Source organism: Orcinus orca, chromosome 3, assembly GCF_937001465.1.
Source record: "Orcinus orca chromosome 3, mOrcOrc1.1, whole genome shotgun sequence".
NCBI classification, from domain to species: Eukaryota; Metazoa; Chordata; class Mammalia; order Artiodactyla; family Delphinidae; genus Orcinus; species Orcinus orca.
In genome coordinates, this window is record NC_064561.1 from 156,750,353 (window position 1) to 156,770,660 (window position 20,308).

Below are 20,308 nucleotides of genomic sequence, written 5' to 3' on the forward strand. Positions count from 1 at the left end.
CAGATGGAAGCAGAAGTCCCAGTCGGTGTCATTGCTGACAGTCGGGATGCGGATGGGGCTGGCTCGCATCTTCTTCCTACCAAGAATCACATGTGAGGTCAGCTTTGAAAGAAAACGCTTAGAAGTCTGTTCTGTTTTCCCTTTGTTGGATGCTATCGGCATTAAAATGAAACTGCCCAAATACATAACCCATCCTAAATCCACAAATAGACTATACACAACACTCGTGTATGGAGACCGTGGAAAGCAGAAATTAAAGACATTTGCCAAATTAAATCCCTGAATCAAATTTCCTTCCTCTAATTTTTACTTCACATTACCTCCAAAATCCCCTACCTTTTTTACCCCTTAAGCCAACACATTAACAGCTCCTGAATCAACAAAACTATGATCTCCTACTCAAGTCAGATACTGTTTTTGCAGGTAACCCGCTCTCACTACTAACAGTGTATTTGTTGGTTAATTCTTCTCCGTGTCCCTTGGGCCATCTCACTACTTGATAGGTGATCCTAGTTAAGGAGCTAAAACACATGCGTCTGCTTTGGTTGCTGTCATTAGCTGATGGGGGAAATGACTGAAACTCATGGCAAAAAATCTGATTTGTAATTATCTGCTAAATTGAACCCTCATGGCTATCCGTGTCGCTTAAATCAAATCGAACTCGAATGCAGTTATTTATTGAACATTGGTACCCACCAAGTCCCTCCTCATTTCACCCTGCAGAATGTCACTCATTCCCACCTGAGCCCTGAGGAGCTAGCTCTCTGACTCAGACTCCACAACATTCACAATCCAAAGACTAGAAGGGAAGATTCACTAATTTGTCTTTCTCATCTCTACTTTCAAAACTGTGGCCAGGGCGAGGGGTTCTGACGTCTCAACCTCCTAAATTCTGTTCCTGTGCGGTTTCACATGGCCCTGGATTGTAACACCACTATCGCCCCCCTCTCTCAAGTGCAAATCGCTTCCTTATTTTCTGCCGTTGTCTCCCCTTAACTTTGTAAACCTTAACACCACATTCCGAGCAACGTCCGAGCTTCCCCTGGCTTCTTTCCTGTGGGCGGTGCCCCGGCCGCAGAGGCTCTAGCCCGAAAAGCGGGCGAGGGCGGCCGAGAGGCAAGCGTGACGCGGCGTACCTGGCCGAGGGCAGAGGAGCCACGGCCCAGAACTAGACTTCCCGGCTCCCTCAGCCTGGCGGCTCGCCTTCCGCCGGCGGCTTCAGTGTACCGGCCTCTTCGGACCTCGTTCAAGGCACCGTTAGCTTGCCTTGCGGAAGAGAGAAGCTCACCTCGCTCTACCTTTCCCGCCCGCCGCCGGAGTTCTGGCTACTGAGACAATGGGGTTACCATGGAAACTGAACGTTGCGGGCGGCGCCCGCGCCTGTAGCCATGGCGACGAGGGGCACTTCCGGCCCAGCGGAACCCCAGGCCATCCCCGCAAACCATAGCTGCCGCCGCACCCTTGCCTTAACGGTCCCCGCGGGCGAGACTCGGGCGACCTTAGCTTCGTCCCCACACTTCCCTCTGCTGCGGCTGAACGGTCCACTACTGTTTTTCTTAAAGGGACCTCTCGGAGATAACGACGCCGGAAGAGAAGGTAAATCCCATCGAAGGATGGAAAGGGGCGTCCGGCTCCACGACCTTACCAATTTAAAGCTGCAACGACGTACCGGGCTGTATTCGGCGACACTCTTCGCCCCCGCGTGCCCCTCCGCGCGCCCTGCACCCTCACAGTTGCCCAGCTGTTCGGGTCCTCCGGGCCCGCGAGGAAAGGCTCAGATAGAACTATTGACGGTGCTGGCACCGTCTGTGTTGCCGCTCCCGGTAAGATTAGAGCTACGCATGGATAAGGGAGCGGAGTGCAGGAAGTGAGTAGCTTAAGATATGGACCACTAGTTCTGCTAATGATTAGCAGTTCAGAGAATATTTTCGAGGGTAGAGGGCACATTTGGCAAACACCACATAGCCCTAAGTTATGCACCATGTATCCTTATCCTACCCATCTTCAGTGGCCTGAAACACCCACAGTGGTAACAGTAACTCAGATCTGACAGGTACAGGGGCAACTGTGGTTAATAACCAAATGAACGTCACTGGCTCAAGCAGCCTCGGGTTTCAGGGTGTTGCCATGAACCCCACAATGAATTAGGGGCTGTGACAAGTCAAGTTGGAACTGGTATGTCCCTCTCCTTTTCAAACAAGAGCAGGCTCAGTAGAAAAAGAAGGAAAATATTTACCAAGAACTTGACAGGTGGTGTTTACATTCACTGTTTGTTCTTTCCAGTTCTGAGGCTGAAGTTTGATTGCTGTTGATCCAAGACTGCCAAGGTAGCCTTTCTGAAGTTAGGTTGGAGGAGCTATTTAAGTGAGTTTGCTTTAATATCTCTTAACTAAAACCTGGATGGCTTATTAAAGTTTAAATCTGTACCCTCAAACTCCTGAGCCAAAATTTTAGAAAGACCCCACCCCTTTTATTCTCTGTTTTCTAAAAGAACCCTCAGCATGAAAGGATGATGAGAGCATTGAGCTGGGCTTCAGGATGTCAGGGTTCTGCTTTGGACTGTGTGCCCTGGGGCAAGTCACAGCCTAGGGGACTGAATTTTCTTGCCAGTACATTGAGAGTGTTTGTACCACTTGCTTTCCAGAACCCCTTCCAGTTCCAGGATTCTGTGAGGATAAACCACAGATTTTTATGATTCTATGAACATAATATTGAATATTTAATATGAATATTTAACATGTATGGGGATAAAGGGCAGAACTGGTTTCCTGTTCTCTAACACTTATTTCCCTTATCCTTGTTACAAGTTGGTCTTCAATGAAATGGAAAGTTTTAATGTTCTGTCATTCTAGGAAATAGCTATGAAGTTGTTTCTAAGTGTATTAAATATAACTTCTCTTTCCTGAACACTTGCTTTGCTGATCCTTGTGAGGGGGACATGTGGTACCAGAACAGTCACTGAGTTCCCATTCCCTAAAGCCAACACTCTGGCTCCACCTCCATTTAATTAGCTCATCTGTAAAATTAGAAATCAAATGAAAAGAACTTTAAAGACTTTTAGAGTTCTAAACCTCTGTGACACTTTCTTTCCTTACATCTTAACCCTGGCTGCAAATGTAAAGTTAGTTATAGAGTTGCAGGGGGGAAAATGTCACATCCTGGGACCTGCAGGTGTCCTTAGGACCGATCACCAAGGGAGGGTTCTTGGCTTCCTGCAGGAAAGAATTCAAGAGTAAGCCAGAGTAAAGGGAAAGCAATGGGTATTTATTGAGAGAGATACACATTCAATAGGCAGAATGCAGACTGCTTTAGAAAGTGAGAGCAGCCCCAGGGCATGGGGTCATCCTGGAAAGTGCGAGTGGTTCTGGGGCCTGGGGTCCTAGGTTTTTATGGATTAAGTAATTTCATAGGCTAATGAGTGGGAGGAATGTTCTCGCTATTTTGGGGTAGGGTGGGGATTTCCCAGGAATTGGATCACTGCCCACTATTTGGCATTTTATGGTCTACCTCGGAACCGTCATGGCATAACGGAGAGTGATTTTTAGGATTACAATGAAGGTATAATGAGCTAAAGGTCAGTGACTGGACTGTTCTCAAAGCCACCTTGTTTTCAGCTGGTTCCAGCCAGTCTTTATCACGTCCCAACAGCTGCCCCCTTTCTTCATTATCTAGCATTTGTATACTGCTCCTTTCCCTCCTGTCTCAATGGTAAGTGTGCTTTAGTTCTGTTCGCTAACTCTGGAATGGAATGCTAGTAATCTGGGGATAGTGCTTTTACAGCGGGTTCACGTACTCTCCTTTGATCCTGATTACCGTAATCTTTGCTATGGCAGAAATCACACAGAGGAATCATGGGTATAGGATACTTTTAGACTCTTCCAACCCCCAATCAAATGGGATTAGCTCCAAATGATTCCAAACTCAAGGACTGTGAGACCTAAGAACAAGGAAATGCAAATAAACTTTCTCTTGGGTTGTGTGATTTTTTTTTTTTTTTTTTTTTTTGGCCACGTTGGGTCTTCGTTGCCGTGCACGGGCTTTCTCTAGTTGTGGTGAGCAAGGGCTACTCTTCCTTGTGGTGCATGGGCTTCTCATTGCAGTGGCTTCTCTTGTTGTGGAGCATGGGCTCTAGGCGCTTAGGTTTCAGTAGTTGTGGCTCATGGGCTCTAGAGCGCAGGCTTAATAGTTGTGGCGTGTGGGCTTAGTTGCTCTGCGGCATGTGGGATCTTCCCGGACCAGGGCTTGAACCTGTGTCCCCTGCATTGGCAGGACGATTCTTAACCACTGCACCACCAGGGAAGTCCCTGGACTGTGTAATTTCTTAAAACACATTTTCCAGCTTCTCAAGGCAGGGTTAGATACCTTCTTTCTGAGCTCCCACGGTATCCCATCCACTTGTGAGTCTCATAGTGACACTCACAAGTCTCTTGGCACTCCATTTACTTTTGAATTTTTCCATGCATCTGTCCATCCATCCAAGGAAAAATAACTATTGAATACCTGCTATGTGCCCGACACTGTTCTTTCTAAGCATTAGGGAAAGCAACAGCGAACAAATCGACAAAGATTTCACTCTCCTAGAGCTTCTGTTCTACCAGGGCTGCTAGTAAACAATATGACATCTCTGCAAGTTAGAAGAAGGCAGGTGGCTTAGGGAATAGGCAGCAACTTTGTATGAATTAGGAAAACGCCTCTTCCTGCAGCCAGTCTCAGGCCCCTGCTAAGGGGTCCAGCTTTGGGAAAGGGATGAACCACCTGACATGGAAGTAACAAATTATATGGAGAAAAATAAAGTCAGGCAAGGGATCTGGAAAGTGATGTGGATGTGGGGAGGGGTATACTGGCTTATACAGTGTAGTTAAGAAGGGCTTCTCTGACAAGGTAGCATTGAGCAGAGACCACAAGGGAATAAGGGAGCAAATGACACAAATGTCCAGAAGAGCATTGTAAGATGTTAATAGCAAGTGCAAAAGCCCTGAGGCAGGAGCAAATTTAATGGATTCAAGAACAGAAAAAGTTTCAATTAAGAATGAAAAGAGAGTCGGGCTTCCCTGGTGGCGCAGTGGTTGAGAGTCCGCCTGCCGATGCAGGGGACACGGGTTCGTGCCCCGGTCCAGGAAGATCCCACATGCCGTGGAGGGGCTGGGCCCGTGAGCCATGGCCGCTGAGCCTGCGCATCCGGAGCCTGTGCTCCACGACTGTGAGCCACAACAGTGAGAGGCCCGCGTACCGCAAAAAATAAAATTAAATTAAATTAAAATTAAAAAAAAAAAGAATGAAAAGAGAGACAGGAGAGTGGGTCAGCAGAAGAGCAGGTCATGCAGGGCCTTATGGGCAATCCATCTATCCAAATCTCCACCTACCCACCCACCCAGTGAATACTGAATAGCTGCTGGGTGGCAGGCCCTGTCTGACCAGATGTGAGGTTCTTGTGAGCAGACTTATATCCACCACTGAGCCTTTAGCGTTCAGCACAGTGCCTGGCTTATTACTAGTGTTCAATAACACTTAAGAAACTGAGTCATCTTCAGGAGCTCTCCATTAGTAGAGATTCTGGCCTCTCTGTGTATATTGGGTTCCTATTGCTGCTGTAACAAGTCATCACAAACTTAGCAGCTTAAAACAACAAGAATTTATTATCTCCTCGTCCTGGAGGTCAGAAGTCTGCAATGACCATCACTGGCCTAGAGATCAGGTGTCAGCAAGACCGGTTCTTTCTGGAGGCTCTCGGGGAGAATTGTTTTCTTGCCTTTTCCAGCTTCTAGAAACCACCTGCCTTCCTTGGTTCATGGCTCTTCTTCCATCTTCAGAGCCAGCAGTGTAGCATCTTTAAATCTCTGACTCCTTCTCCTGCTTTAAAAGACCCTTTTGATTACATCAGGCCTTACCAGGGTAACCCAGGGTAATCTCCTTGTTTTAAGGTCAGCTGAATAACAACTTTAATTCTATGTGTGAACTTTATTCTCCTTTTGCCATATAACATAAACTATTTAAATTCCAGGGAATTAGGACATGAGCCTCTTTGGGGGAGTGTTATTCTGCCTACCAGAGTGTTTAACTTGATTTAAATGTATAGGTTTAAAGGATTAATTTACATGTCTGGGTTGCTCAAAACCTGCATATTCATTAAAAATGCCTATCTTCAGGAATGGCCTCAGACTGGCTCCTGGGAAATGAGTTCTGATCCATTAGAATATTCTGTCTGAGAACATTTTTGTATGCTTGACATTTTGGGCCAAGTGGTACAAATCCGATTAAATAGTTCATTCTTAAAATGTGATGTGTGATGAATGCATGTCTTTGCTCTGGGGGGTCTGGAATCTGAATAGCTGAAATTGTTATGCAGGTACTTCAGCCTTCATGATAGATCCCCAATAAAGTCCTGGATACCCAGGCTTGGGTGGACTAATCTGACTGGCCAGACTTCCGAAGTGTTGTCACACATCACTGCTGGGACAATTAGCTATATCCATGTAACTCCACTGGAAGAGGGCACCTGGAAGTGTGTGCCTTGTTTCTCCTGGATTTTGTCCCATATACCTTCAGGCTTTGCTAATTTTAAGGAAGGAGATGAGAGGATGTTCTGGGCTAATGGTAACGTTCTATACCTTGATAGGGTTTGTTGCCCAGGCATATTTACTTGTCAAAACTTATCAGATGGTACACTTAATATTTATGCATTTCATTGTTATGTAAATTTTACCTAGAAAGAATTTCAAACAAATACTAAAACCTAGTTAATGATATGTATACTGAAATTTTCAGGGTAGCCTGTGTGGATGTTCTGTACTTATTTTAAAATGTCTCAAAAAGAAACATAGACTAATGGATGGAAATTGGGATAGATAAGTGGATAGACATGCATACAAGGCAAGTCTAGTAAAATGTTAATGCTTGACTCTAGGTGATGAGCACATGAGTGTTCAGTGTAAAATCTTTTCAAGTTTTGTTTAAAAATGTTCCTAAAATTTGAAAAATTCAAAACTGGAACAACAAACTCTCCATTTTTACTGTGATTTTGAAACTGAAGTATTGATCTCAATAACGTTTCCTCAAGGTTTTTTTTGAAAAATAAAGTATAGGTTTAAAAACATCTGAAGGTGACAGATAGGTAACTCTTACTACCCCCCTCCTTTATTAAAAGCTTACGTTATTTGGCTCTCCCCCCTCCACATCCTCCACTAATAATCTGGTACGTCCAGTCGCCGTTCCTGAAATATTGTTTCTTCCCATTTTTAGGGCTTGGTTTCTACTGAATGTAGAGAAATGTCTCTTTCCTTCTCTTCTACTCGCCTCCACCTCTTGGGGATTTACTCCTCAAGGGAGACTTTCCATCTCCTGGAACCCACTTTGATTGCTCCCTCAACCAGGTCCTATGACCCAATTATGGCGACCGTCGTAGTTGAGCTTTTGTCCTTTCTTTCACAGATATGCCACACACTCCCCAAATGCTGGATAGTTCTCTGCCCTGAACAGGTGAACAGAAATTGCTCCTGTGAATGCCTCCGTCTGTTACTTTTTCCAGCTCACTCTTTGCCTTGCAGTCTGCCTTTTAAACCTTGCATCACCCCCGTCTTTGCTGGATGGTGTTTCTACTGCTGTCAGCACCCAGCATTCCACAGTGAGGCCACATGGCAAAAGGTTGTGCATCGACATGTTCTGGGAGCATTTTCCCCACGTGGCATATCATGTGTTTATCTTAAGATTGGTGGGTTTAATTGTTAAAGGCTTTAGAGTCAGTCTGAAAGTGTATGTAAGAAAAACAAGTTGATGACTCTTCTGTAACCAATGTGAAGAAAAAGGCCATTCTTGCCCACTCACTGTGATGACCCATATGCTATTCTACTTTTATCCTCTGCATTCCTGTATCACATGATGGAAGCTAGTGTGAAAATGGGCAATTTGAAAATTATCCAAATGGTCCTCGCACATATGCATACATAGCATAGTCATCACATCACTTTTAGGACTGTAAAATACTGGAAGCAGATTAATTGCCCATCAATGAGGAGTTAGTTTAAAAAAAAAAAAAGCACGTACTATGAAACATTATGCAGCAGTCAAAAAGGATGTGTGTGCTGACAAAGAACAATCTCCAGGATGTTTTAAGTGGAAAAAGTATGGTCCAGAAATTTCTATATTTAAAGGGGAAAATAAAATACATGCCTACATGTACATACAGACATAGAATGTGTTAGGTCATTCAAGAAACTTAACAGCTGTTGCTTCTGGGGTGGTAAACTAAGAATCAGGAGGAGAGATTTATTTTCAGTTTATCTCATTTATCCTACAATTATATCCCGTGATATATAACCACTGCTGCAGGATGACAGTTTCTTTTCAGACCCTGCCTTCGGCATATGAGGCAGTTCTTTTCATTTAAGAAGTCTGGTTTGGATTTATCTAGGTTAAGTGCTCATTTGAGTGTCACCAAGAAATCATCTTCTGGGACTTCCCTGGTGGCCCAGTGGTTAAGACTCCACACTTCTACTGCAGGGGACGCAGGTTCGATCCCTGGTGTGGGAATTAAGATCCCGCATGCTGGGAGGCGTGGCAAAAAAAAAAAAAAAAAAAGAAATCATCTTCTGAGTTGAATGGTTGGCCTCCCTTGAGGTGAGTTCTCCTTTCAGGGTGCACACTCGATAATTTAAAATAGTAATAACCTCAGACACTATTTGCATTATTTTCATTGATATCTTTTGTCCTTTTTCTTCCCAGAGGTGGGGCTTGAGGAAGGGTTCAGTTGAGTATGTACGGTATGCCTTGGCAACAGGAGCTGAGAGCGAGGCAGTAGAATCGTATTGTTAGCAAGGGAAATGGCCTTAGTGAAGGGAGATGGCCTCGTTATGCTGTGTTATGAAGGACCATGTTAGCTATTTAAATAATTGCACCCATTTCATTTGTCATCTGGTGTTTTAATTATGCTTTCAAACTGGAAGAATTCACCCTACAGGAGTTTTTTTCAGGAATGAATTAACCTTGTAATGTGATAGGATAATGTAAGAAAAACCACGTGTATGTATTACTTTTTCAAAAAAACAAAGAAAAAAAGAGGAAAAAAATGTAATGGAAGCTTTTAAATAGTTAAAAAAAAAAAAAAAGACTACAGATCAACTGAGAGGCAATTTTAAATGAAAGAACTGTGATGCAAGTGCCCAAAAGTGGGTGTTGCTTGGGGTAGAGTTCAAGGTGACCCCAGGAGCTAGGGGACGAAATGAGATGACACACTGTGTGAGAGACTGCGGACAACGGCCACCGGTGGAGCACAACACGGTATAAAAACCTTTGCCCCGAAACGCTAGTTAGCTGAACTTCAGAAGCTGTGCGGGCATGCTCGCGAAGGTGCCCCAAATCAACAACAGAGATGCAAAATGAAACAAAAGTTTATTTTCTGCAACACTTTCTGTAAATTACAAAGGCAAAATGCTAAACTACAGCATGTAACTTTTCAATATTTAACCAGAGTACTTGTAATAAATATGCATCCTGAAACAAGATAAAAGGCTACACTTTGTCAGGCGTCCTACAAAATGTCTCAAGTTTTACACTCTGCAGCATTTCTGTGTGGAGCTGGGAGGGGGCTGGTTTTGTGTTTTCTTAAGTGCTGTGACAGAAAGTCCTTTCACAGTTTTCTTTGGAGGGTGTTCGAAATTGCCGAACTATAAACAACTTAAGAAAGGTAACACCAGGCTCGAAAGCCCGTGTTGCTTCGCTGTCGTTGGGCCTCATCCAACACAGTGCTACCAAGTGGCCTCTGAGCCCAGGCGGCCCTGTCGGAGCCGGCCTATGCTTTCAGTTCTATACTTTAGAGATTTCCGTAATTCAGTTTACATCTCTCAATAAGATCAAGGCTGTAAGGGAAGCTGCAAGCAAGTTAACCTGAAAGTAAAGTGAACAGGAATGTTTTCTCCCAAGACCTCACCTAGGCACCATAATGTTTAAGAGGATTTTTTGCTTCAAAGTTGAAAAACTCGTTGGTACTAACAGCCCTTCTAGAGATAATTTACAGGTGCTGGTAGAGTTGGGGCATTCAAAAATATTCAGTGGGTAAGAGGATTTACTATATTCAGAGACGTGCTACAGCTCTGAGAACACGATGGCAGGAAGTCTAGGGGTGTTGGTGGCGGCTCATTTTGAGTTTGGAATACAGAACCACCTCCTGCTATAGCTGAAAACCCGGAGGAAAAAGTTATATACTTTTTAAACTCTTAAACATGATTACCTAAAAAATATTTTGCTGATACAGTCTAATGTAAATTTCACTTACTTAGGGATTTAGATATGAAAACATCTTTAAGAGCCAATAAAAATATTGTAGAGGAAAAAAAACACTTAAAAAATTGAGGTTAAAAATGATGAGGCATTTCTTTTGGCTGTAAACACGCAATTTACTATCCCTCGTTGAACACAAATGTTTGGATTTCCTGAGCTTCGTGCATAAGAAACAGCAGGAGGCAAGTTTGCATAGAAAATTTGCAATATGTCAGCGGTTTACTTAAAAAGAACTTTTAAGGGCAATTTGCTTTTGTTTTAAAACTTCATATCTAAGTTAACAGTGCTCATCAAACTATAAGATTGATAAGCGGGGTGGTGAGAAATATAAGGCAGATGGGGAAGAAAAAGATGGAATTAGCATTTTTAAATCCACAAGATATCACGATAAAGGGTCTAAAGCATGCAGCTCATAACTAGTGCCATACTAATTTGGTTAGAAATTAAGTCATGTTTGGGGGATAGGAAACCAAAGGCAAAAAGAACACTGCTGTGCTGAACGGCACAGCCTGAGTGTAGGAACGGAAGCACGGCTGCGTGGAGCATCGATGTGTCACTCAGTGATGAAGTCCCTCAGCTGGGCAGGTACCAAGGAGGATGCCTGCCACCAGCGTGGACGATCCCAGCTCTGGAATCAGAAGGGATGACAGCATCTTTCGCCTCTGCTGCTTCGAAGTTTCTAAGCGGTTCTGAGGAGGACAGTCTTCTCCTGGGACCCATCCTCAGAAAGAAGCCTCTGGAAAGGGAAGAAGCTCTATTACAAGGGTCACAGTGATACCACGAATGAGAACAATGGCAGTGGTTGCCAGCAACTCCGGATCTAACATAAGGTGGACAACAAGGGGCCAGTGTCCTGCCAAGGAATCCACTTTACTTCTTCTGGGACTGGTTCTTACACATGGTGAGGATTTGCTTCAGTACTTTTTGGACATCTTCATCCATCTGGCCCTAGGAAATTCCAACAAAAGACACTCATTAGAATAACCTACGATATCATGACTTGGACACAAATCACGCAGGACCATGGGGGAGCGAGGAAGGAGGTGAATAAAGGGCAGAGGCTGTTGTCCCACAGGAACTTCAAAATGCAGAAAACAACAGAGGTAGAGGGGGGGCTGAACACTGAAAAGCTAAAGCACTTGTTAGAAAAATAACATCAAAAAGGTGTAAACCAAAACAAAAGAAAACAACACTCAGAAACTAAATCCTGGCACTGCCTCACCTGGGGAGTGAGATGGCTGGCTGGGATGAGCCCTTGGCTTCCCACTGCCCTCCCACCCACCCCGATCTTCAAGGAAATGTTGGCCCTACCCATTCCCACATTTCTAGGAGGAGCTGAGTCAAAGACACGACCCTGCTCTTTTTCCTCCGGAGGATGAGGGGGCTGGGTCTCCTACCAGACTCCTCAGCAAAGGGTTTCTGGCATCTCAGTAGCGAATGTGAGCCCAGCCAGCCAAAGCGCCAACAGTTGCAGTAGTGAGACGGTACGGATAGCTCTGAGAATATCATCAAACCCGGAAAATAACACCGAGACCCCTCCTCCTGATGGGCAGCTGCCCCCACACCCTCCTTCAAGCTCCCAACAAAGGAGGCAGCTCCTGGTTAACAGGGCACGGGGCTCCCAACACAAAATCCAAAGCAAAGCAGAAGGTGTTCTAGAAAGCTTTCCGATGAAGAGCTGTCTTCTCAAATTCTCATCTGCTCTACTAGTTTCATGATGGGCGTTTGGGCAAGACCTGCCGTGGTATCTCTTTAGGATCCCCAGACACCATACCTGCACAGCGTACAGAAGGTGCATTCTGTAAACTGATATCACTTCCTGGTGTTGTTTCTTGCACTCCTAGAAAGAGACAATTTGACATTGTTCAAGAGCTTAGGAGACCTTTAAAAAAAAACAAACAAAAAAACTAGGAGAAAGCTGCGGCCAAACGCTACCCTAGTGATTCCTTCCACCAACCAGCATAGGAAGCTTTCAGAATTGCTGTGGACTCAGAGGATTGTGTAGTTTGGAATGCTTGTCAATATTCTTAGGGGAAAAAACTACCTGTTTCACATCTTGGTATGTCAACCCTAGAAGAAAATTCATGTAAAAAGTAGATATGATAATCCCGAATTTGTTTAAAAATATATATACATACTCAGGCAAAGAATACAGATATAGTCGCACAAAGTAAACAGTGCAAGGAACTATCTACTTTGTCAAATGCAAAAAGTTATTGTCTCTGAGTGGTTGGATTATAGGCAGTTTTAATTTATAGTAGCTTTTCCAGAGTTTTCTGTATCTTCCAACTTTTCTATCGTATACAATGACCAAATATTTATTAATTTAAAAAATGATTCTTTTAAAGAGAGTTTATCGATACCTTCTATATAGCCAAGTGGTGTATAATCCCTGGGGAATTCAATGATTTAGCTGTCAGCGTACCAAGGAGGTCAACAGGGTGACGGCACCAACCTCAAATGGTCCCTCAGCACAGCTGTTAATGATTTTATTTCTCCTTGTTGAGCTGTAATTCCAATTCCTCCTAGTGACTATTTCAAGGATCTCAACTCAGCTCTTAACTCGTCTAAGAAGAGGCCTTTCTGTCTACGTCATGATGGAAATTTAGACTATCACATATGGATCACTTTAAAAATCTACTGGAGTCTATCAGTAGCCAGTTTCACCTCCTCCCCAACAGTGTCAGACGTGAGGCGTCCTTCCTATTCAAGGAAACCCTTTGAAACCTCAGTCTTTGAAGTTCCTGCCAGTAGAAGGTACGCTTGGTAGCCCTCTCTGTGCAGTTTCCTCCCACCTCTTGGTTGCCTCCACTCCATCATTTATAGCTTTGTCTTCTGATCACTGTCTTCCTTTCCGGTTCTGCTTCTGTCATCACTTGGCTGACTTCAGTATCCACGTGGATGAGCCACCCACCACCCTGGCCTCTCAGTCCCTCGACCTCAGCTTCATGACCTGTCCCTCCTTCCAGCCATCCGCTCTTATGGTCAGAGCCCTGCTGCAGTCATTACCTCTGAGATCTCAGTTGAAAGCATCCCACTCCCTCACCACCATCTCCCATCTTTGCAGCAAACCTGCTTTAGGCTTCCCCTGCCTCCTGCTGTGACTCTTCAGCCCCGGCAGACGCCTAGCTCCTTAGTCACTTCTCCAGCAGCCAGCCTTGGCCATCCATACTCCACCCCTCCACTGGAACTGTGGTTGCCATGGCTACCATGGGCCATCTAAATGCCACATCCCAGTCCCTGCTGCCTCCTACTCATCTCTTTGAGATTCAGCACAACCATCGCCTCCTGCAGGAAGCCTTCAGAGACTCACCTAGATTGGGTGAGCACATTGCCTCTCTATGCCCACAGCACGTTGGGCACCTATCAATGGACGCTTACTACACTGAAGGCAGGGACTGTGTCTTATTCATTTTTATATCATCAGCACCTTGTATATTACTGATACATAAAAGCTCATTAAATGCATACTGAATAACTAAGAATGACTGTATAAATCATTAGTACTTTATCTACAAGTCTGTGATAATCACTTGATCAGAAAAATGACCTGCCAAACACAGTCAAGAGCAACTTCTCCTTCCCTGACTACTCCTCCACTGCTCTAGTAGAGCTGGCGACACAAGAAAAGCTGGTTTTGTACTTTGTGGCCAGCCGGAGTAAGGACTGTAGAAACCTGCATTCACCAGTATTGAGTCTGTACTGAAGAAATCACAAAATCCAGGTCCTGTTTGTAAATGGAAGCTAGAGACAGTCCAGGATAGACTAACCTTCACGTGCAAAATGTAACATACCCTCAAGGACTAAAACTTTACAGACATTGTGATAGACTGACTAATAGCCCTCCAAAGATGCCCACATCCTAATCCGTAGAACCTGGGAGTGTGACCTATAAGGCCAAAGGGACTTGCAGATTAAGGATCTTGAGATAGAAAGGAAGATTATCCTGATTATCTGGGTGGATCTAAAACGTAACCACCAGGGTCCTATAAGAGGGAGGCAAGAAGGTCAAAGGTGGAAGGAGGAGATGGGAGGACGGAATCAGAGGCTGGAGTGATATGCGTTGGGGATGGAGAAAGGGGCCACGAGCCAAAGAATTCAGGCAAACTCTAGAAGCCGGAAGAGGCAAGGAAATGGATTCTCCCCTAAATCCTCGAGAAGGAACCAGCCCTGCTGGCACCTTGGCTTGACTTTTGTGAAACTGGTTTCTTCGGACGTATGGATCTCGAGAACTGTAGTAATAAGTTTGTGTTGTTTTAAACCAAGTTTGTGTCACTGTATTACAATAGCCATCGGAAACGAATACAGACATGAAAGGGCTTTCCTGGGTGAAATCAGGAGAGAGGCCAAGAAGCAGCTTCAGACATGTAGACATACAACTACCAGAGATCCTGGCCCCTAATAAGAAACAGCTCTTGCCGCTGCCAGAGACAGTGACGACCATGGCAGAAAAATGGAGAAAGGGTAAAAAGCGAGTGGAAGAGAGAACAAGAGGCCTCCTCCCACTGTCCTGTGGACTCCTCCCTTCCTTCTCACTGATACGTGTTACCCATCGCACTGCAGGCAATGACTGAGAAATCCATCCGCTCCCTCTCTGGCCTTCATCACAGAAGTCTGTAGTCAGCTGCTCACTGAGGCGCAACACGCCTTCAGGCTGGGCGTCTGCCCGCTGGCTCCCCGCTCCCCCTGGTGTGCCGTCTGTCTCCCCACACCCCCAGCCAGGCCGCAGAAACACGTCCACTCACAGCCAGCTGCTGCTGCAGCGCCTCCAGCTGCTGGCTCTGCCTCTTGGACGAGCTCGTGGCGTAGGAGAGCTGCGAGAGGCTGTTCAGGGCCTCCTTCAACTTGGCGACTTCCTTCGACATCTCGTTTATCTGGCGAGAAAGGAAAGCTCTATCAGTAGGCGAGAACGTGACGGCAGAAGCAAGACTCCACCTATTTCTCAACCTGTGACATAGCCTCTCCTGGCCTCTGGGACTGCAGCAACCCCTTTGTTATTTTTAAAAGGAAAGCCGTAAAATGAAACATAAAATCAGATAAAAACAGATAAAATCAGGCAAACCAAACAAAGCCCTCTAAGGCCATTCCATGCAGACAAGAGCCCCCCGAATGAGAGACTGTGTTTTGGGGCCTGAAAAGGTAACAAAAGCTGTGACACGGATTTCCTTCGTTCACCCTTAAAAGAGGGACGGTTGAAAAAATAAATCAGAAACAGGATTTCAGGTATTCCTTATTCGAAGACAGCTAGGTCTTGCTCCATATTGCTGACGTGGGCAGTCAGGAATAAGTTTTAGAAACCCTGGTATCTCGGGCATCTTGCCTCGTAGTGAAGACAGTCGCCCACCTCCACCCCGTCTCTTGGCTTCAGGAGCTCTTTTTGAAACATTCATTACAATGAAGGAATAAAAGATAAAAACTGCTCTAATGAATGCCATTCAGAACATCTGACCCAGGAGACGGGGAATGCAGAGCAGATCCAGGCACGGCAGCATCATCCGCTTTTCCCTTTACTTTCCTCCTTCCTCCCTGCCCAGCCCATCTCACATCGCCTGCCCCTCACACTTCCTGTCTTATTATCCTGTACACCTTTGAAAATGGGGCCCGGGGAGGGTTTTTATACTGACTCAGAGGAAAGCTCGTGGGGTTTAGGGAAGCAATATCAAGTCTGGGAGTAATTGGGTTTTCATATGACAGAGGAATCTGTCTGGATTCCAACAGAGTAGAAGTTCAAGATGGGTCACAAATGCTTCTCAGTTGGTGGGTTCACTTCTGATCCCTGACACCTGGCAGGGCTTCTGTAAAATAATTTTTAAAGGGAAAACATGTCCCACACATGTGAAAATGCTTTGCTATGAGGGAAGCAGTAGAAGATGAGTATTTTTTTTTTTTTAAATAAATGTCCACCCTACTATCTTTAACGTGGCTTTGGGGACAGAGGGAGGCATGTGTGGAGCCTCTGACCATTCACAGTAGGTTAGTGCTTACAAATGGTAAAAATGTTAATCACAGTAAGTGAGGGTTGAAAGTCCTAGCGTGTACTAGCTAGAAATTCAACAGCAGTACAGTCTCACCAACCTTCTTGTCTTTATCCTCTTCCAGTTTTGAAGAGCTTTCAGAATCTCTCTTCATTTCTGCAAGCTCTTCCTGAGCGTCCTGGCATTTTTGCAGAAGTTCATTTACTTCTTGCTCTTTGGATTTCAAGAGAGTCTGAATGTTTTCCCTCTCCCTTTTCATTTGTGAGACCTCGCTTCTAATCTGGGCAGCCTCTGAATGGGCCTTCTCTTTCTCTTTCACGGAATCCTTTAATTTTGAGGCCAACACACTCACTTCGCTTTCCAAAGACGACTGGAGCTTCTCATAGGCAGACCTGGGCACCATCGCGTCGGTCACGGCCGCCTTCTCCTCTAGGAGTTGTTTCTCCAGCTTTGCCACCTCCCCTTCCTTGCTCGCAAGGTGCTCTTTAAGACTGCCTATCTTCTCCTCCATCTCTCTGGCAGTGGTCCGCAGCGTGGTTATCGCTTGCAGATGCTCCGTCATGGAGACAGAGTTCTCTTTCTGTGCATCCACCAACTGTTTGAGCTGGGTCAGCTCACTCAGCACTTGGGAATACTGCGACTTCATTTCACACAGGGCCTCTTCAGCCTTCGCTCTGGATACGCTGGTCACTTGCATCAGCTTCTCGTGCTCTGCCTTATGGATATATTCAGCTGTGACGTCTTCTAGAGATTTCCTCTTCCTGTAATCCTCCAGCTCGGCCTGGGCCTCTTTGTACAGCTGGGACAGCTCACTCACCTGCTTGTTGAGTTCATCTATCATCCTGTTCATGGCCTCTTTCATGTCCCCAGCTTCATCGCCCGCCTCCTGGGTCATCTGATTTTTCAGTGTATCTTTTAATTTCATGATTTCTTCTTGGGCCTCTTGGTATTTCTCAAACAAAAACGCCTTCTCCTTGTTCATATTCTCAATTACCGAGCAATACGAGCTTTTCATTTCCTCGTACTCTTCCCCAGGTGGCTTCATAACCACCCCTTTCTCCCTCTCTACAAGCTTTTCCTCCATCTCTCTCACTCTCGCTTTATTTCGTTCACTTTCTTCCAGTGCGTTCTGGAGATCCCGCTTTAGCACGTCTATTTCCTCCTCTGTGATCCTCAGCTCACGGAGGCCTGAGTCAGTATCCACGCCTTCCGGTGAGACCAGGCCTAGTTTCATCTGCTTCTGCACGCTCAGGACTTCTTTCATAGCTTCCTCGTACTTGCTCTGGGTTTCCTTAAGCTTCTGGCTGAGGTCGGAGCCGTTCTCTGAAATCTCCGAGTTGTTTAAGCACACCGACTCTGTCCTTCTGGCCTGGAGCTCGGCCTGCAGCTCTCTCCTCTCTGCTTCAGAGCTCTCCAATTTCTTCTGCAAGTCGTGTAGAATCTCCTGTAGTTGCTGGATTCTGACATCGCTGTCGATAGTGGATTTACTCAAGGAATGTGTTAAGACAGATGGAGATGGTCTGGAGTCTGGAGGAGGGGTTTCACTAGGTTTGCCCAGGGATGGGACCAAGTCAGTTTCAGCAGAATGGTAAAAGTCAAAGCTCAGGTCTGCTTCTGCCTCCCTGGGTGTTTTGGCCTGGAAAAAAAAAGGCAAGAATGAAATAGCACCGAAGGTGGGGTTGGATGAGCAAGCAACTGCAATGAGAGAGTGATTCCAAACCTTACACGTGGGAGAGCAGCAGGATGGCTCTGCACGCGTCCTCTTGCCCCGTGAAAAAATATGGTCCGGGACGCGGGAGTCGGACTAATGACTCTAAGCTTCTTCTGTGCTCTCTCAGGACAGATTATGCGTGCCACTTTAAAAACGTGAGATTTGTTTTGGCTGAAGAGCCTCTGACTCAAATTTTTCCTTTGTTTCTCATATTATTGTAGTTGCCAAGAGGGACAATGGGCTTAGTACAGCTACTTCTTATCAAGTTCTTAAATCTGCTAAGTGATCAACTTTACTAAGTGAATAACTGACTAATCATATATATGTGTGTGCACATATATGTATATATATTGTCATATATATCATACTATGTATATAATCATATATAATTTACCAATTTACAAAAATAGTTAATGAATAAACTCTCTCAAGAAACAAATAATTTGAAACTATAAAATGCTTAAAGCTAATTTTAAAAAGAAGAAACTAAGGTCAATGTCTAAAACAAAATATCACCTGACTAACCCTGAAAAACCCAATAGCTTGAACCCTACAGAACAGACTGTGTTGGCAATCTATTTACCTACCTGTAATTTATCTTGTAATTCCTTATTGTGTAAGGTAAGAGAAGCAACTTTTGCCTGCAGTAGGACCAGAAGGTCTTGTTGGTCAGCTTCAGAACTTATATCCAATAAGCTATCAGCGCCTTGGAAAAGAGACAGGCAATTTAAAATAATATTTTAAAAATTAAACTGTTATTTCTCTGACCTCTTACAAACTCACTTTCTACCCAATCCAGTTCTTCTTCCTGGTCCAGACTATGACTGAAAGCCCCCTGCAGCTGGACAGATGAATAGCAGTTCTCAGGTACTGGGGTTTCCTTACTGGCGTTCCCCTAACACATATACTAGGTGCCTGGATACAAATAAGCACATCTGAAAACTGATGGATTCGGTCACACATTTTCCGTTCACTTAATCAAGTGCCACACCTTGGTTGTTTTTTGTTCCTCCCGTGCCTAATACATCCCATTCTGTGAATCCTTTCAGATAGATCTCTGGAATCTGGTTCACTTCTTATTCCCACATCCATCACTCTAGTTCAAACTTCATCACCATACTTGGTAACTCTACAAATGGCTTCCTAACAAATCTCTCTCTCTCTCCTCTAGTGAAAATGTAGCCTGTACCAACAACACTGTCAGACTAATCTTCCTAAAACATACTTTGATAGGGTCATTCCTTTGGTTCAAGTGCTTTAATTGCTCTCCCTCTAAAAATAACCTCCAAATTCCTTCATCTGGATTAAGGCCAATAGGATCTGGCTCCAATCTACTTTTTTTCAGGTTTATAACTCCTGATGTTTTTCGCTGGTATCCCATTTTCATCAGATTCAGCGCTTCTATCACATCCTCTATATTCTCAACACAAGGCTGCTTCTTTAATTCTTCCTCCATACGACTGCCCTTGTACCATCTCTTTGGCTAGATAACTCTTAGGCATCCTTCAAGACTCATGGCAAACTCTGCCTCTTCCTTAAAACATTCTCTGACCACCCACCATGAAACAGCCTTCTCTGAATCCCACAGTAAACACTGTTGGTAAATCAGAACTATTTGAGATTCTACTGATTATCGTGCTGAAATAACCTTTAAAGCTGTGCTACTCAAAGTTCTCATTGAGACAAGACAAGAAACGTCCTCCAGAATGTCACTCAATGTACTGCTTCCTTCATCCAGAAAGTCTTCCTATGGAAACAAAATTGTCAGGTGGGCAAAACAGTGTGCTTGGCTGGATGACTTTCTGCTCTAAACTCCTTAGTTATTTTAGATTGGCAACAGTTTAGAGACCACACTCTGAATAGCACTGATCCAAATTTCTACTGTTACTTAAAAATTTTCTCAAGCCATTTAATGCAAGGATGAAAATTTTAATCTTTTTTTTTTTTTTTTTTTTTTTTTTTTTTTTTTGTGGTACGCGGGCCTGTCAATGTTGTGACCTCTCCCGTTGCAGAGCACAGGCTCCGGACGCACAGGCTCAGCGGCCATGGCTCACGGGCCCAGCCGCTCCGCGGCATGCGGGATCTTCCCGGACCGGGGCACGAACCCGTGTCCCCTGCATCGGCAGGGGGACTCTCAACCACTGCGCCACCAGGGAAGCCCGAAAACTTTAATCTTAATTTGGAAGGATACAAAATGACATTTCTTCATAGAAATGCTTACTAATCATGTCTGGTGTCTAAACCACAGCTTTATGAGTGTTCTTGACAAAGAGTCTGGTCAGCTTGGAATGAACCAGGGGGTTGGGAGGGAGCATGAGGGTAATTCTAAGCAACAAAAATTACTTCTAAG

At 44.8% G+C, this 20,308-nt stretch overlaps 2 protein-coding genes and 1 long non-coding RNA gene across 13 annotated transcripts in view; 1 reads left to right on the forward strand and 2 right to left on the reverse strand.

Moving 5' to 3' along the window:
- The window catches only part of TTC23L (tetratricopeptide repeat domain 23 like), a 130,802-nt gene extending 130,733 nt beyond the window's left edge, over nt 1-69 (reverse strand). The window contains exon 1 of the mRNA XM_049708024.1: nt 2-69. Coding sequence (XP_049563981.1) covers nt 2-69 — 68 coding nt within the window. The remainder of the gene's footprint in view (nt 1) is intronic.
- The window catches only part of LOC125964003 (uncharacterized), a 223,063-nt gene that overhangs the window by 76,766 nt on the left and 125,989 nt on the right, over nt 1-20,308 (forward strand). The gene's annotated exons all lie outside the window — the stretch shown is intronic.
- The window catches only part of RAI14 (retinoic acid induced 14), a 147,085-nt gene continuing 136,142 nt past the window's right edge, over nt 9,366-20,308 (reverse strand). For 10 of the 11 annotated variants that reach the window (XM_049708000.1, XM_049707998.1, XM_049707996.1 and 7 more), the window contains 5 exons: nt 18,546-18,664; nt 16,348-17,883; nt 15,018-15,146; nt 12,047-12,112; nt 9,366-11,220 (listed from right to left, as the gene is read on the reverse strand). In XM_049708000.1, coding sequence (XP_049563957.1) covers nt 11,143-11,220; nt 12,047-12,112; nt 15,018-15,146; nt 16,348-17,883; nt 18,546-18,664 — 1,928 coding nt within the window. In that variant the 3' untranslated portion in view covers nt 9,366-11,142. The remainder of the gene's footprint in view (nt 11,221-12,046; nt 12,113-15,017; nt 15,147-16,347; nt 17,884-18,545; nt 18,665-20,308) is intronic. The other variant, XM_049707997.1, reaches the window with a different exon arrangement.